This window comes from Parus major, chromosome 5 (genome assembly GCF_001522545.3).
Source record: "Parus major isolate Abel chromosome 5, Parus_major1.1, whole genome shotgun sequence".
Taxonomy (NCBI): Eukaryota; Metazoa; Chordata; class Aves; order Passeriformes; family Paridae; genus Parus; species Parus major.
In genome coordinates, this window is record NC_031774.1 from 55,122,583 (window position 1) to 55,140,700 (window position 18,118).

At 42.6% G+C, this 18,118-nt stretch overlaps 1 protein-coding gene across 3 annotated transcripts in view; it reads right to left on the reverse strand.

The window, feature by feature from the left end:
- Window positions 1-134: 134 nt before the first annotated feature.
- Window positions 135-18,118, reverse strand: part of SYNE2 (spectrin repeat containing nuclear envelope protein 2) — a 156,149-nt gene continuing 138,165 nt past the window's right edge. Inside the window, exons 102-117 of one of the 3 annotated variants that reach the window (XM_015630685.2) lie at window positions 14,911-15,098; window positions 14,606-14,756; window positions 13,978-14,160; window positions 12,556-12,693; window positions 11,461-11,655; window positions 10,356-10,638; window positions 9,941-10,009; window positions 9,002-9,138; window positions 8,042-8,168; window positions 6,205-6,416; window positions 3,897-4,097; window positions 3,431-3,559; window positions 2,791-2,979; window positions 2,057-2,146; window positions 1,821-1,858; window positions 135-1,235 (exon numbers count right to left, since the gene is read on the reverse strand). In XM_015630685.2, the coding sequence (XP_015486171.1) occupies window positions 1,010-1,235; window positions 1,821-1,858; window positions 2,057-2,146; window positions 2,791-2,979; window positions 3,431-3,559; window positions 3,897-4,097; window positions 6,205-6,416; window positions 8,042-8,168; window positions 9,002-9,138; window positions 9,941-10,009; window positions 10,356-10,638; window positions 11,461-11,655; window positions 12,556-12,693; window positions 13,978-14,160; window positions 14,606-14,756; window positions 14,911-15,098 (2,556 nt within the window). In that variant the 3' untranslated portion in view covers window positions 135-1,009. Of the gene's footprint in view, window positions 1,236-1,820; window positions 1,859-2,056; window positions 2,147-2,790; window positions 2,980-3,430; window positions 3,560-3,896; window positions 4,098-6,204; window positions 6,417-8,041; window positions 8,169-9,001; window positions 9,139-9,940; window positions 10,010-10,355; window positions 10,639-11,460; window positions 11,656-12,555; window positions 12,694-13,977; window positions 14,161-14,605; window positions 14,757-14,910; window positions 15,099-18,118 lie in introns of those variants that run through there. The other 2 variants (XM_015630686.2, XM_015630687.3) reach the window with 2 other exon arrangements.

Sequence of the window (18,118 nt, forward strand, 5' to 3'; positions counted from 1 at the left end):
CAAGGGAGTGAGTGGTTGTGCTTCCTCCAGCACCACTCCCTTGGCAGGCAAAGAAATTGACTCTTCCAGGAGTGGAAGGGGCAGCACTGCTGGAACACGAAGCTGGTCCCCCCCACTAGACACACCCACAGTCCTGCAGACATTGGCAAAATTTTAATGACAGTACTCAAACTGTACAACCGAGGGGCAGTGGCAATGCTGACTGTACACAGTGTTTCTCCAGCCACTTCCCACAAACCAGTTTCATTTTAAAAACAAAGCTTATAAAAATGCACAATTCTCTCCCAGGGTACTGTACACTATTCAGCAGGTTAAAAACTGAAAAAAAAAAACAACTTTCATTAAAAAAGTCAGTGCACTATTTGTATACATCAGGGATAGTCTACATAATCATGTTCATCTAGAAAATATGTGCATTATAAACCATTTCCATGCAATGCAGCAATTCCTTATTTCAAAGGTGGTATAAAAAGACAACACAGCAGTCCTAACCACTAGAACACTTTATGTCAAACAAAACAAATGTGCATCATGATACTGAACATGATAGATGAATAAAATACAATAACAAAGATTCAAAAATATGCAATTTTTGTTTCCACCAAGTGACTACAGTACCAAAAGATACAAGTAATGTGAAGTGTGTGCAGAAATTGTGTTAAATGAAGTCCCTCTTCACCTACCTTGTGTTGTGCTAACCCAAGACAGACTGCTATGTTTAAGATTACTGTGATGTCGCTTCTGCATCTAAGAACTCAGTATCCAAACACCTTGCTAGCTTAAGAGCACTGCCCCTATAAAATAGTGTATCTATTGCATCAAAGTATAAAGTGTGTTGCTTACAGTTTAAAAAAAATCTATAGAAAAAGTTTTGTTTTCCGTACAAAAACGCTGAAATTTTGTCAAGATATACATTTTGAGATGTGAATCTCGCTGCTTGATTGATGCTAGAGCAGCATGGGAGAAAAAAGCACCACCCAGGAGTGTTTTGGTGTGACTGCAGGGTGTCCTAGGTCGGGGGGGGCCCGTTGGTGTAGCGCAGCATGGGGTAGAAGGAGCGGGCGAAGTTGTTGGCCTGGGTGCAGCTGTAATCTTCCTCAGAGGAGGGGATCATGCAAGCCAGGAGCAAAAGCAGCAGGAAGAACAACTGGAGAGGTAAAGCTGCTCGTAAGACTCGGTAGAAGAAAGAGGGAGACCGAGGGTTTGCCTGCACAGGCTGTGGATGGCTTTCACTCCTGAAAAGGAGAAGAACAGGCACTTCAGGGTTTGAGTTAAACAAGTTGTTTTTTACCCTATTTTCAGATGCAAACTTAATATTTCAGGAGGCAAACAGACCATTCCAAATAGGTGTTGAAGCACAAAGGAAAGACATCATTCACACTGATGAGGTTTTTGCCCTGGCATTACTGAGATCTCCCCTTTGAACAGGCCCCAATGGACTGGAGGTAAAGTTCTCTCTTTGTCCTTTGTGGTCTGTTTGTACCAAGTGGCTCTCAAGGGCAAGTTTTTTTTCCCCAGGCATGCTGGTGGAATTAAAGGAAGATTTAAACCTAAAATATCCCACATTTGGCACAGAAAATATTTTCTCAAGCAAGAGTTGCACATCACTGCAGAGGTCCTGAAGCAGGAGTGCTAAAGGAAACCATTCCCTATGGGGCAGCCCAGAGCTGGCAGGTAGAAGGGACTCTACAGGTAGGCAGAAATCACCTCCACCCATGTATCAACCTACAAGGCAGAGGTGCCCAGGTTTCTGCTGGCACATAGCTCATCTCTTCCATATTCACTATTTTGCAAGAGATCAGGCATAAATAAAATATTACCTTGTGTTGCTGCCATCAGCAGTTCTCCTGAGAGCCACCTGTTGAGAGAAATAGCTTTTAGTATCCAGATTTCAGAAACTACAAGGAATTCATCTGAAAAGACAGCTGTAGACTTTAAGGTAAAATGGACCTAAAAGGTAAAATGATTATACTTGAGGAAGTTCCACACTAAATATGTCAAAATACACTATATGCTAGTAGTAAAATATTAGGAAAAAAAAATCCAAAAAACTTACCTTCTTCACAGCAGGGCTGGATTTCTCTTCTTCTGGATTATACACTCCTGAGTCCAAGTCATCTGGAACTAGCAGGAATGTTTTGGTATCCTAAAAGATAACACCAGCTTCCTCTTTAAAATGCACATTCTAAACTGACAATAAGTGAAGTGCAAAGAACCACCTTTCATTGCCTCTGTAGGTGCACAGCCCACTGCCCCTCCACATAAGCATACCCAGCTCCCCAGAATAAAGCAATGTTTTACAGTACCCAGCCTGAAGAAATTATAATGGAATGGGTGTAGAGAGGTATTAACCTGAAAATATCTCTGATAGGCCTCAGCAACCCATTGCTATGGACTTCAACTCCTACGTGTTCATTACACACTCCTAGCCTGATACCTGGTTTGGATCACACAAATTCAGGTTGGAAGGGACTTCAGGAAGCTCATCTAGTCCAACCTCCTCACCAAAGACCTGATCAAAAGCCTTACTCAGAACTTTATCCTCTCTGCTCTTCAAACCACTCGAGGACAGAGGCAGCACAACCCTTCTGTTATAATACTGTACTAGCCTTGGAGTGCTGAAGTTTGAAGTTTTTCCTACAGCCAGAACTCTTCTTTTTTCAGCTTATGAAGGTGGAAGGACTTAAGCTTTAAGTCAGTTTTTTTTTTTTAATAAAAAACTTCACTCTCAATATGCTATTTCTTTTCAGTAAGGAAGATCTATGAAGGAGTATTTAAATTCCAACTCACCAGATTCCCTTGTATTGTTTTTAAGTCATGAGAGACTTGTTCTATCAGCTGTTTCAGTTTTGTTCCAATTACATGGACCTTCTCTTCCTCTTCAATGTAATCACCATCTGATTTCAGCAGCAGGTAAGCAGTGAGCTCTTGGAGGGAGTTTACATTAAGCTGTTGCTCCAGCAGCTCTTTCTCCAGTTGCTGAGAATAAACAAACAAAAAGCAGCACAACAGACTGTTACCCTCCACTTTATGGATGTTTTCCCAAAAGGAAGAACTCTGGAAAGCTTTAAAGAACACTACAGCCTGCTTTAGAATCCACAAGGCACAGGAATTGTTATTACAGCTACAGAGGAAATGAAGTTATATTGAAGAGACTGGTTGTAACATTTAAAAATAGTTCTACCAGCAGGTAATTCACATTAAATTTTGGAAAATGGATAGCAGCATGAAGACTGCTCATAAGCAACTTTATTATGATTTGTAATTATAGAAAAGTGCTTTGTAGAGGCAGTATCTTGGTCCATTTCAAAAACCACCCACATGCCTGAGTACAGCAGGTCTGAGGACAGGCTGCAGACACTGAGACACATCAACATCCTGCTCTTCACTGTGCTGATTGCTGAGGTGCTGCAGTTAAGACTACACTTACCATTAGCTCCTTCTGGCATTCCAGTGTTGTATTGAGATCAGCATTGGGGTCTGTGATTTGTGCTTCATTCCTCCGGCTTTCAGCACTTGCTAACCACAGGATTAGCTTTTGGCTCTGGTCATGGAAATCCTAAAGAAACAAAAAGATTAGCATATGAGGGAAAACACCTTTGCAGTGCCTTCACCTACAAACAAAATGCCCAGCTCAGATTAGTCAGAGTAACCACAAATTCACAATTAGTGAGGGTACAGAAACCTTGTTAAATTATTCCACCTATGTAGTAAAAGGGCATTATCCACTTGAAAGGTATTTTTACCAAAGTGTTTCAATCCATCAGAGACAACTTTATCAGGAAACAAAGTGTCTTGGACTGTGAGCCACACTTCCACCGATGTGCAGGAATTACCCCTCAGCCCTCTCAACAGAATCCCAGGGGTTTTCCCTCACAAGCAGACTTTGTATGCACCTGGCAGTGCAGCAAGGCTTGCTGTAAGCCCTTCCTCCAGTTGTCCAGGGCTCGAGTTGCTTTCTCCCAGTGCAAGTTGACTTTCCGAAGCCTGTTCTGCAGCTCCTTGAACTCTGTGCTGTCTGCTTTCTGGAATTCTTTGCTGCTCAGGTTAGCAGAAAGCAACACTGCTTTGTAGTTGTCAAATGCTTTAAGCATGTCCTGATAGAAAAAGAGGATTAGGAGCTTTTATGAATGATGAAAAATGTACTTATTTACAATAAAACCACACATTCAAAAGTATCACAGGTATTGGGGAAGGATGTTTGAATCTGGTGGCTTTTCAATACTGCTAAGAAACATGCTGAGCTAGGTTTATGTTTGGGTTTTTTTTTTTAAAGCCAAAACCTTCACTTTGAAGAAAATAAGTGTGACTGGGCTTGTTCTTCTCCCTAAGTCACAGGCATTATGGCTTAATCCACATCTGCCTTTCAATCCCTCTGAGCTGCCTCTGTCCCTGACAGTTGGACAAATACTCCCATAGATCATCACACGGTATTCTCTCCTAATTGATAAAGGTTTTGCCACCTCAGAATCCTAGAATAATGCTGACAGGGACATCTGGAGGTTCTGGACTCCATTCTCCTGTTTTACACAGGACCAACTTCAAACTCCAAGGAGGATGCTCAGGGCCTCATGCATTGAAATTTTCAGTATCTCACAGGATGGATATTCCCCACCTCCTCTGGGCCCCTGGTCCCACACCAGACCACCCAATTGTGAGAAATTATTTTTCTTCTCTCTGGTCTGAGTTTCTGTCAGCACATTTCTCTGACTTCTCAAGAAGTCTACCCCCAGAAGGCACTCCTGCCTGCTTTCCTCCTCTCCCTTAGAATTGCAGGGGGAATAATAAGGAATTTGCAGTCATGGTCATATCATCTAACCACCTTTATGTTAAGGCTGAGCCTGTATTTCTGAAGGTTTTTAAAATAAAGAATGCCAAACCATGCCTTCCTTCTACCATCCAGCTTACAGTTATAATCAAGGGTACTCCATCTTTTCCAAGCTGCTCTTGCAGTAGGGAAGTAAGAACTGCAGGATGAATCCCATAAGCCACAAAGTTCAGATTGCTTTTCTCAGCAGCCTTTCTATCCAGGAGTGTCAATCTTTACATTCTCAAGATCTGAGTTCCACTTGTAGAAAACTGCTGGTCTAAATTAGTTTTCACCCATCAAAGGATCCTGTCCCACTCTCCTCCAGGCAGTATCAGGCAAAGAAAACAGACTTCTGAACACCAGTCTGTAGGAAGACTGGCTTCATCCTCATCCCAGGCAGTTGGGATGACACCTCATGAAATTCACTTCTTAGAGCACACTGACTCTTTTAACACCCCTCTAAAGCCAAACTGTCTGAAAATGGGATTTACAGCCGGCTGGACTCCTCTTAAGCAGATGCAGAAGAGAGAATAAGCAAAGCTCTGCTTCTTGAGTAGGTTAGATACCCAACTCCAGGCTGAAGGGAAACACCCCTCCACTCAGAAAACCTCCACCATCAAACCTTTCCTAGGGCTTGGTGCCTGGATTCAGACTGGCTGAAGGAGTGCAGTCGTTGTCCCTGGCCTAAGAACTACTCCAGGACATGTAGGTTTAAACATACTCTCAGCATGCCTACGAAATCCCTCCTATTTGTGAGCATCACCCCAAAGGTGACATCAGACTGAGCAGCAGACTCAGGGTAACTCCACGTGGGGCAGCTGGTGAGGGGTGAGCACACAGGGATTTTGCACTTCAAGATTTTAGGAACACTTGCTCTTTCAGACTTCAACCTGAGGCATTTCATTGCCTGAGTCCCAGGGCCCCAGCACTTACATGAGCCCTGGTAGCCTGCTGGCTCAGCTTGCAAAAACCAAAGCTTTAGAGCAGATCTTTGTCAGTCTCCTGCTGGAATGACACCCTGCCCTTAATTCAATTTTTTTAAAAAAGCAGCCTAGACTTTGCAGCTGTTGACCTGACTTATTTTCAATCTCTTTCTGGTTTGCACAGAGGGGAATGGCACAAGGAAAAGATGTTGATATCACTGTGCAAGAAAAGAGAAAGGGAGAAGTGGGGAGGTTTTTACATCTGCCTGCCAATCTCTGTATATGAAGACAGAAGCACCTTGCCTAAGAACCTCTTTAGTCCTCTTAGCTGAGAACAGTTCAGTTCCCCTGTGGCACAAGAACATTGCTTGGCTACAAGAACATCCACGCTGCCAACAGATCCCAGGAGACTACGGTGATTAAAAAACATCAGCATCTTGAAATCCCTCTTCTCAGTAGGCCATAACTTACTTTCAGTGTCTTGACCTTTTGTTCCAATGCCTGCATGCTGGTTGGATGCTTCACCTTTTGCAGCTCTTCCAGCTCTTGCTCAGTTTTATCAAGCCAAGCAGAGATGTCACTGAGATCTGAGTCCAGCTGCTGCCACTGCTGCAATTTCTGTTTCATCCTAAGTTTATTTCTGAGGTCTTGAGCTTGGATGAGCTCCCACCTATCAATAATGCCTGCAAATCAGAAAAAAAAACCCCAAAACCACTTAAATCTTCAGTAAAGGAAGAAGTGTGTAAAACAGATGCAAGTTTTGCAATAAAATTATTCTCCATTCTATTTGAGACCAAACAATTGCTGTAATGTATTCCTGTCATTCAGTCACATCTTTTCTTAAGATTCTGCAGTGCCTAAATTTAATATTGCTGGTCAAGTTATTCACATAGCAATGCTACACAGAATTTTAATGACATTAATTGGAGATGTTTTAATTCACTTGGAAGAACAGACCAAACAGAATTCAATAAGCGCATCTGTGATTTGGTGAACACCAAAATTCAGCACAGAACAAATATGATCCAGCAGTTAGGACTTGGGTTTGTGTTTTATGTCCATGTGGAGCTGCTGGACAGAGTCCAGAGGAAGCCACAAAGATGAAAGGGCTGGAGCACCTCCTGTAAAGACAGGCTGAGAGTTGGGGTTGTTCAGCCTGGAGAAGAGAAGGCTCCAAGGAGACCTTAGAGCCCCTTCCAGTGCCTATAGGGGCTCCAAGAGAGCTGGAGAGGGACTTTTGACAAAGAATGTCAATGGAGTGAAAGGACAATGGATAATGGCTTTCAACTGATGGAGGGAAGGTATAGATTAGATATTAGGAAGAAATTCCTTACAGTGAGGGTGGTGAGGCCCTGGCACAGGTTGCCCAGAGAAGCTGTGGCTGCCCCATCCCTGGGAGAGTTCAAGGCCAGGCTGGATGGGGCTCTGAGCAAGCTGGTCTGGTGGAATATGTCCCTGCCCATGGCAGGGGTTTGGATCTAGATAACTTTAGAGTCTCTTTCAACCCAAACAATTCTAATGACTCTATGTTTCATCAGTTCAGTGCTAGAGGACATGGAGATGCCAGCTGTGTGATCACTGACATTTTCTGGAAGACATCTAAACCAATCTCAGGCTATTCCTGTTCACCCCATGTATTGGACACAACTCTGAACCATTTGTGAGACCAGAGAATCAAAGGTGAATGTAGCTGCAGCCTTCTTTTTATCACATGATTTGCTTTCTTGACTGCAGTACAATGTGTTGTTACAATCTCAAGCACCTGATACCAGGAATGAGGTCCTAAAAAGTCAAGAGAACCAGCTAACTGGCCTGCTTGCATGAAAAGACCACTGTAAAGATACTACAGAACAGAATGCATTAACAACTTTGAAAAAACATTTCTGCAAACGGGAGCTTTAGCATCTTGTTATATGGAGTACCAGTAACTCCATAAAATGTAACATAGCAATCTTATTTTAGACAGACTCTTTGGTTTGAAATCTGATTAGAAGTCTCTAAAGTGTTCAGTATCAGACAAAAGTGAAATTGGTCTCATTTACTACAAGCAGCTTATAGTGAGTATGCAGAAGTATGTTATGAAAAACAAATCTCAGTTCTGGAAGAGAATGTGAAAGATTTGAACAGCACACGTGGGTTGGACAGAAGCAGATGAGAAGGGAGCTCAGCGAAACTTGGAAATTTGGCAAAATACATTAATTTTTTGTTGTTGCTCCCAAATATGCTGCCTTTGTGCCATCTCTGCTTTGCCCCCCCAGAGTCACAGGACAAACACCAGAGTCCCAAAGCCACTCCTAATGCTGTGTACCTGACTGCTTTTCTGCTGCTGCTATATTCACAAGTTCTTGGTCATCTTGGGGCTCCTCATCACTCATGCTGGCAGATGGAATTTTCTCCTTGCTGCTGCTGCTGCTTGCAGAGCTGAGCTGCTTCACCTGGAATGACATTTTGGTGGGTGAGCCCTGCAGGTTAACAGGATGTCAAAGGTCCAACCTAATCTGTGTTACTCTGGGGTGGCTGGGCTCCTGCATATCAGATTTAGCACTCAGCTTCTGCAGCTTTGCTAACAGCTTACACTGGCTCTCTGTGCCTTTGCAGTAAACAAACACACACCATGGTGATGCCAATTACTACAAGAGTGGACATGGAAAATTACTTGCTTTTGCACTACATGTACCAGACAATGTACAATTGCTGATGCTCTTTGTTGGATTGTGGGTCTTGGCTATATTGACTCTAAGGCTCTGAGACTGGATTAATGATGACAAAAGCAGACAGATACCAGTACCACCCTGTCTGGAGGAGTGCTGACAGTGGGTCCAGATCCACTGAGCCTGGCAGCTGCTGCTGAAGCTATGGCTGGCAAACAGCCACCAAGGCTGAGGTACCAGTGGACAATAAGCCATTTTGTCACATTTTTCAGTGCCTAGAAGAAGATTAAATGGTGTGTTGCATATTAAGACCCTTCAAATTTGCTTAGGAAATATGTCAGTAAGTATCAAGCGATTCACACCCTGTCCTTTGTGGGGGTTAAGTTCTCCTAGACTTGTCCTATGACAATAGAGGAACAAAGTTCCTCCAGAACCTGACTGACCAGGAGTCCAATCTGAGCCACCAGAAATGAAGTCTAAATTTGAATGAAGTGAAAATTCCCCACCTCAACTATTCTTTTCCTTGATGCTGGAGAAGGGAAGAGGGTGGAGTTAAACAGAACAACAAACAGACTGTGTACAGTTCAGGTTCAGTGCCTCCAGAGCCTGCAACTCACATAGTCTGGTTTATAGGGAGTACTTGTCTCTGGTCCAGACAACACATTTCCAACCATCTCTGCCTGGTTATATCTGTGTTTCCTGCAGACTGGGCTACCCGGAGAATGCCAAGGATGAGCTTCTGAAACAGACTTTCCTGAAACAAACAAAACCAAAACCACACACCATGAGTGCAAGATCCCACCTGCACAAGGAAGCTGCTGCTTTGTATTAAGTTAGAAAGCGCTTTGAATAAAATGGCATCAAGTTATGGCATAAAAATGACAGTTTTGCAGCTTTCCTTGCAAAGCATGCACATTTGCAAAACATCAACAGTGTTTCAAAGGTAATGAGATGAGAGCCATGCAGTTATGGGACATTCTGTTTTCTTCTGGAAAATGCTTGAATACAGGTTAGAGTATTCAAAAAAACCCCAAAAGACAAGGCTGCACCATGGTTCTGTAAAGTTTGCATCCAACAATAACTATCACGTATCTGCAACATGTCAGAGGGAACAAGTTAGACATGTCCTGGTTTGGAAAATGTTTGTTCTGGATTTAACAGACAGGACACACAGAGTTCTGTCATGCACAAACCACAAAAAAATACTCGCAGAGTTGGAGCTACTGCCTTCAGTAGTTATGCAACCAAAATTAGAGACAACCAAAAACTGATATTACCCAGAGCAAACCACCGAGAAAGAACCAAAAGACTTTGGATCAGTACAATGAAATGCACGTTAACCACCTTGGCATTTACCAGGCAAAATCTAAATGGTGTGTTCTTGACTGCTTTTAATGTCCATGTGGATACTGCAGCGTAAGAACACCATGACAGGATGAGACATGGTGTCCACACAAGGCAGGAAGTCAGACATTACGTATGAGAGAGGTTGAGGAATATAGCGTGCAGCACAGGGAGATTGCCATGTTCAGACACATGCATTAGCAGGTGCCTACCAGAAGATGCTTTCAAAGTTTTTGTGGTCATTTTAAGATATGCCTCAGGGTTTTCAGTGATTTCTACATCTGAAAAAAGAATAATGTCATTTTCCTCACTATTCGGTATCTTCCAACTACTAAAAACAACTGAAACAATGAGGGACAGCAAAGACAAAGAACAAAGTAAGTGGTTGGTACCATTTTCAAACATTCTTAAACAGTAAGGCTTCTAAAACCTTATGGTTCTAAAAATAAAAGCTTGGTTTAGACACTACCATTTCCTTCATCTAAGAGATGAGTCAGCTCACATCTATTAAGGGTACTTGAAAACCAACCAACAATATGGGAGCAAGACTTCAATCCCCCTCCCTTCCCACACAAGGACATCCTCCAGCTGTCCATGTCACACAGACTGCTGGACATTGGTTCTCACCTGAAAGAGCACTGTAGTATGTTGCTTCTTCATCATCTTCATGAGAGGAAGAACCTCCCACATCACCTGTGTGATCCCACTCAAGTGGGATGGAGTCAACGCTGACAGGGGTCTCACAGCCTGATCTCTCATGGCCCTGAGTCGGGGGCATAAGGTGGCAAAGGGACTGTGTCGATGAGGGCTCCTCAGTGATGGCTTTCTTATGCCAGGGATCATTCTGGATTTCTCTGGAGTCTTCTTGATCTGTCTCATTTTCAGAGTTATCTTTTTCATCGTCCAATCCCTACAAATAAGCAATTATTGCATATTAGTAAGATTTACAAGAGACCTTAATGAGCGAACGATTAAGCCACACAGTACTACAGAAGACAGATTTGTGGTCAGCTGCAGCAACCAAAGACCATGTGCCTAAAATTAAAGGAAGGCATAATTTCTGCCTTCTTCCTCTTTTGCCAAAACCAATCCTCACATCAGCAGCTACCTCTCCTCTTCCAAGGCACTTAACCACCACCATAGCATCTCTCCAGTTTGCAGTTCCAAATGGACTTAACAGGTCAGTAGGGAAATGATGCTCAGGCAGGAGTAAACAGCTGCTTGTTCATGTTACTTCCTTTACCTGGCTTTCTAACAGATGTTCTTTCTTTTTGAGGCCAAGCAAACTGAGAATGACCTGAAAGTTCCCAGGAAAAAGCAAAGTGCATGCTGGTCCCCATTCAGGGTTCTCACAACAAAGTGGACAGATGAGTGGACAAACAAATATGTAAAGAGATATTCTAAGTACATTATTGATGGTTAAGAAAACAAAGTGATATTAAAAACACCAAAAAAGTTTTTGAAGCCTTCAAGACACAACTATGTAATTCTGAACCTTATGAACAACCTCCATGCTTTTATCCAGATTCTGCAGAGAAGAGAGGCGTGAAAGAATTGGCACCAAAGATTTAGCAAGGCTGGCACATCTACTGCAGAGCTCCTGAACCCTTGGAGCTCAAACCACTCAGTCAGACTGCTAAGAATAAGCAATTACAATTCAAAAACCAAAATAAGCATTGCAATTCAAACACCAAAATCTTGTCAAAGGATTGAAACAACTGTTGCTTCTTACAGGATCCCTTGAAGTCAGTCTTTGATGGAACCGAGCAACTCGCCCAAACACCTCCTGACAGTATCGATGAAGTTCTTCCAATTCATCTTCAATCAGGATGGCATCCAAAGGCTCACTCTTCTGAATCAGCTGCTCCCCAAAAACGATTAGCTGATCAATCTTATTGGTGTTTAACGTTATTTCCTGTTGGAAACCCTATTCAGAACATACAATAAAAATAATTACTTCTCCATTGGCCCTTTCCAGCCTAAGGTTTGTCCCTGTTTTCTAGCTCACTGCAGTGAAAGAGAAGCTGCAATTGACATTGCTGTCTAATTTAATTTGGCAAATATCTTTTTACTTAAGAGGTCCAAAGGTTTGTTTTACCAGCAGAATTACAGTTCCAAATGAAGTGGTATTTTCCACCCATGTGTACATCAATATGGTTGCAGTGTCCTGAGCCTGAAGGGGATCACCATATGGGAGTTCAGACTAAACTAATCAGAGTTCATTTTTCTGTTGGGTACACACAATTTTTTTCTCAGTAGCCAAGAAGTTTATTTGGTTGCTTGGGCCTCCAGCCTATACAACAGTAAATCTACATCCCAGAACAGTAACAGTGCAGGGAGAAAGGAGAAATGAGCATATGATGTAGCAAAGAACTAGTATATTCCTCAGAATCACTGTACATTCCTGATGTCTGATTTCTGTTTACATTCCCAGCTACAAACAATGAGATCAGAGGCAAGACTGTACTACAAAGCCACTTCAAAAAAGATTTGCACCAGAAAATAATGCCTGACTTTAGGAATGTATCTCTTACTGTTAAGCAGCATCTGCTGCTTTCCAGGCCAAATACCACTGTCACTGACATACTGTCAGGAGAAAATGGTAGGACAGAACTGAACCTGAACACTCAATCTAAATTAAATATTGCACAGCTGAATCTTGATTCAGACAATATGTCTTAATTTACTACTGTCTTCAAACAAATACAGTCCTAGAGAGATCTGGTGGCTATTGTGAAGTTACAGAAAATGGATGATTCTGTCTGGCAAGGGCAGCCCAACAGGATAACTGGGCTACAGTAAACAACTGCTTCATAAGGATACGTACATTTAATTGGCGCATTTTGTCATCAAAGTTACTTTTTGAGAAGTGCTCCACATTTGTCAGCTGTAGGTCCATTTCTGTGAGCCAGACAAGGATGCTTTCCCTCGTCCCCTCAAACTCATCTCTCCGGTTGGTGAAGTGCTGGATGGAAAAAAGGAGCCAGTGTTACATGACTTCAGCTACTAAAAGAGACAGGTCACAGGAGCTCTCTGAAATCAGTGTTTTATTTCAAAACTCCTGTTCACCTTAAAGGCAGGCCATCAGGACACAAACAGCAGCATGCCATGTATAAAACCTGTCCTCTTCCTGTAGGGATGCTAAAACAGTCCCCTATACTAGTACATTATTTGTATGAAAGAGGGAGTAAAATTTTAGCAGTTCAAGATGCTACTATAAAATTTCATTCTTGATTCCACACATTCCTTCTCCCACATCATTATACTAACAACAGTTATTTGGACTAACTTGTTCTAAACAACTAATTTGTTCTAAACTTAAAACAGAGATAAACAAAAGGAAGCAACCCACATCTCTAATTAAAGTAATTAGAACTCTAAGATTAAAATCAGCTTTCACTGATTTTACAATGGAGAGGCTGGATCATGGATGACCATGCCAGTGTAATTAATGCTCTGTTTGGCATGGCATGTCCCACAAAAGCTGCTAACAGACATGCAGCTTGCCTGTTCTCATGGGTGGATTTAATTTTCAGGAAGGGTATCATGCAACATCCCAGTTATAACAATTCATAGCTGCACAGATCAAACCCCATCGTGCTCTCACTGCCTCATACACTGACTTCTGGGCTAACAGTTTTCCCTGTCAGTTGCTTGCAGCACTGCTATATTTAAAAATCTGGCAGTGACAAGTTTCCCTCAGGGCACAGCGCAGAGATCTGCCCAGAGATCAGTTTAATTGATGACCAGGATATTTCTTTGAAGTGTCACAAATACACTCTTCAACAACATTCCTGATCAGGCAGGCAGCACAGCAGGAGCTGCTTTCTATCACATCTCCATCTTTAATGCCTTGGTGAATCACAACTTGGCACAAAGTAAAGCTGAGTTGGAAACTCCAAACCATATCTGCACTTGGGGCCCTTTTGTCTCTCTGCCTATCCATGGAAAGGTGCAAGTGCCTGAACACATCCGCCCAGTACAAGTGGGTAAAAGGAAAGTGTGATAGGAGCAGTGAGTATTGCAACTGACATCTCAAAATTTGCACTCCTTCTTCCTTTAAGCTTTTCTTCAGCTACCAATCTAGGTTTAGGTCTACTCCATGCACTCAGTGACCCTCCCAGAGCTCCTCTGCTGTAGTTGAGGTAGTTGAGGACAGAGAGAGTTGCTCTGATGTAGGCTTTGCTCATGGGTAATTCCTGCAGAACCCTGCGAGTGCTCCTCACTCCCTCACCCCACTGTGCCCTACCTTGAGTCTCCTGAGAATGGAAGTGACTCGTTTCTGGAGGTTATCCCAGCGCTGGTTCCCCTCGTGCACCATCTGTTTGAGCTTGCTGGCCGAGTCGGTGCGGTTCTCGCGGGCCAGGCGCCGGTACTGCTTATTGATCAGCTCCAGCTGCGTGAGGCGCTCGTGGATCTGCCGCTGGAACGCCTGCAAGGCAAAGCCAGGAGCTCATTCCCTGCTAACAGTCAGGATGTGGATATTATCCATAGAGAGAGATGATGCCTTCCCCTTTAAAAACAGACCTTCCCACTGCAAAACTAAATCCAGATTTTAAGACCCGTGTTTTAAACCATCTGCTCAAACTTAGCTTACTAGGAAAAGAAAGAAAAGAATAAACATCAAACTACAAAAGCCTCTTGCCTATAAAAAGAAAGGCTTTAAACTTATGTCTGTTCAGAGCATTGTATTCTCCACATTAAAATAAAATTCTGGAGACAGACATTCTGGAGACATCTGGACACTCACCAAATTATTTATGTTCTCAATACTACCAATGCCAAACCAATGTTTTCCAGAGACTCAGGCATTTTGCACAGACAATATGTATTCAGCAGCCTGATGCTGAGCATAAAAAAACAGTTAAAAAATTCACCTCAAATTTCTTCAGTTCCTCTTTTGCATGTGTGTACAAGACCTCTGAAGAATTAGGCCTAGCTGCTATATTTTCAGATGCTTTTAGCCAATCTTCAAAGCGAGAATAATCATCCAAAAACCTCTGCCACAGACGCCAGGTTTCCTCAATTCTGAGAGAGCAAAAACAGAAAGGTTTTAACACAAGCTAACTATCAACTTTGAATTCTTTTTTACTCCTCAAAATTCAGCTTGTGGCAAAAGCCACAGCATTTCCTCAAAATGCTGCCACAGGCTTCTGTAGGAGAAGGAGAATAGGAGACGTACTTCATTCGCCTTTCCATGGACATGGCACAGATGTTTCTCCACCGTCTGTCCAAGCTCCTGGTGGTTTGTTGGATGGAGTCACACTCTGTCTCATTGGCACACGCATCTGAGTCGTGTAGCAGGACTTCACAGATGTTAAACACGGACTCCACACCCGCCGTGTGCTGCTCTATGTCTCTCTGCAGGTCCTGCCATCGGCAAAAGAACAGCGTCAGTGGGAGGAAATGTGTGTGGCTACATCTCAGCCATGCCCTTTCAAAATGCTGCAGAGGATGGGGAAAAAGCAACTCCCATGCCAGGAAAAGCTGATTTAGCTTTAACAAAGACTTGCAGGATGAGCTGCGCAGATGACACAGGTCAGAAGAAAACTGCCGTGCAAAAAAAGGGTTGTCCACCTTTAGTGTCTCAGTCTAAACTCAGTCTTCTCATCAACAGTCTGGACCATTTAACGTGCATCAAAACACAAAGCTTACCTATACCATAAATAAATTCTTACTAATTTTGACAGCACAAGATGGCTGTCCACATCAGGTTACTGCACTGAAAGGCTCATCTGACAACTCCTAGTGCAGTACATGCATTTTAGTGACTGATCACAGGCTGCAGCACAAAACACAAACACAGTACACAAGTACCTGGTGTTACACTACTTTTATTCCCTCTTGTAGGGCTCCTGTTCTAACAGACTGTTGCAAAGAGTCTGGCAAATATCTCTTATCTAATCTACACTACAGGGGGTTTTTTCAGAGTTTGCATCTCCATGATAGTCCAGCCTTTCATCCTGTACCATCACTACTCCTAAAGCCGGGGTAATTGAAAGACAGAAAAAAAGCCACATCTAAATATGTCTTATTGAAAAGGTGGATCTGTCCTATGCTACCAACTTTAAATATTAATAAAATGACAACGGCCATTACAATTCAATTTTTTCAACCCATTTCTGGCTTTTCTAATGAAGGATACAGAGACTTTTGCTTGAATAACACTAGAGCAACAAACACAAATGAGTATTTTCCTGACAAAAGTGGAGTTCTCATTAAATGGTATTTACTGATTTCAGTCAACAGATGAAGCAGAATTGGTTTTGCTCTAAACTTAAAAAAAACCCAAAACAAACAACATAAAATAAATAAACCCCCCGAAAATAGACATAACTTGTAATAAATACAAAATGAGTTGAAGGAAGATTTTTCATAGAAGTCAACAGGCTGCAAGGAGTTGAGAACCACTCTGGCAGTTCTCAGTGGTTACAAGCATACCTGAACCAAGGGCTGAGCCATAAATGGTTAAAATATGGCTTGTGGGATTTGTAGTTATGAACAGCTTTAAGGAATGCAGAAGTGAAATTCTTTACATGGGTGAGACTGTCAGAAGAAGACCCAACAGAATTTTTTACAAGTTACTAAGGACTCACAGCTGTTTACTGAGTAAGATGCATCAGTGTCTTTTCAACACAGGCCCCACAGCTGGGAGCAGGCTCTGCCTCACTACTGGTACCTGGACAGTCTCTTCTGAATTAATTAAATTCCACTGGATTTACAGGTGTATTAGTGAAAATGAGAATCCTGACCACATATTACAAATTAATTCTAACTTGCACTAAGGTAATGTTGCTGACATGATCACATTACTTCAGGCCATGCCTGGGTTCATGGAATAGCCTAGACAGAATCCTTGCTGTTTTCCAAATGACCTGACTGCATTAAGTGAAACAAATACAACAAACTAAGGGAGAGGGTAAGGAACATATATGGAGCCCCAAAAGGTAGCATTCCTTCAACTCTGCATAGCATTGCCCAGAGAGCTTCAACAGACTACACACTTCTAGATTTTTGCATTAGTGAAACACCTTTGCAATCTTAAAATTAATATCATTCATGTTGTAATTGTCATCTTTTAATTGAACAAACATGCCATAAAACACCTCAGTGGATACACAAGGCTTTTAAATTTCATTATTCAAGACTGCACAGGTATTGACATTTATTTGACATCCAGTCATGGATGTCAAATAAAAGAAGCCTGTAGGGCATATTTCTCACCATTGATCTGCTCTTGCTGAAATAATTGTTCACATAAAACCAGGAAAGATCTTTCTACTTGTTGCATTCACACAAATGTTTCACTAATGCAGAGCAAAAGCAGCTTTTCTTTTTACTGAGGTCTTTTTAGTCAGCACAGTCTTCTTGTACTCAGCCTGCTGAACAGCTACTTGTAGGAGTCTAGAGGTCTGTATTTAAAACAGCATCCAAAAAACTGAAGCAGTAAGTAGCTCTGAGCAGCAAATGATGGCTCTTATAGCCAGCTGAAGCTTGAATGCTTATAATAAAAATAAATTAGTTTGGACACAATTCCTTTGTGCTCCATGCTCTGCTCTGCCTGGCAATTTATCACGGCCTTTGAGAATGCAAAAGGTTTGAATGAGAAGAAAAATATTTCTTTGTTGTTTACATGACCATTCACAATGCAGATGAAACCGTGAGAGGTGCTGGGCCAAGGCTTGTAGGGTTTGACCAGCTCCTGCAATGCAGTCAGTGGGAGCCACCTCCAACCCTGTCACACAGGAGCTGGCCCTTCCTGTGGCATCTGGGACATGAGTACAAGGACAGCCACACCAACCAGCAGAGAACAGAGGTCTGGGTCACTCAGGGATCCTTAGACACGAAAGCAGAAGCCAGAGAGAAAAGATGGAAAAGGTGGGAAGGATACCAATAAATGTTCCTGAAGGTACATGCCATAAAGCTCCCAAGCTTCCAAACTTGACAGACTTACTCTTGATCTTTAGTTTTTGGGGAAGTATTGCTGTTTAACACAAAGGCCAGATGACAGCCAAGCACTTAGAACCTGGTCAGACTTACAGCACAGTCCTGAGCAAAGGATGACTCCACCAGCAAGTCTGTGCTTTGGAGAAGTTCCTTTTCCTTGCTTGGCTGCTGGCTAGAGAAATTTACTCCAGGACTATCCAACTTCTCTCCTAAGATCCCCCTGGTAAGCCACTGCCTTGGATAAATGCCCACCAGCAGCACCCAGCAGTGCAAGGTTGGTTCACGCTTGTCTCAGCCAGATTCACGCGCCAGCTCCCCTAGCCCTGAGGGATCTTCAGCCTGCCTCTGGATCAAACCTCAGCCAAAGGTGTGTCTGCACATATCCACCTTCCAAAGCCAAAGCATCCTGCTCTGCTAAGCTTGCTCTGCTGTCTGCAAGGAAG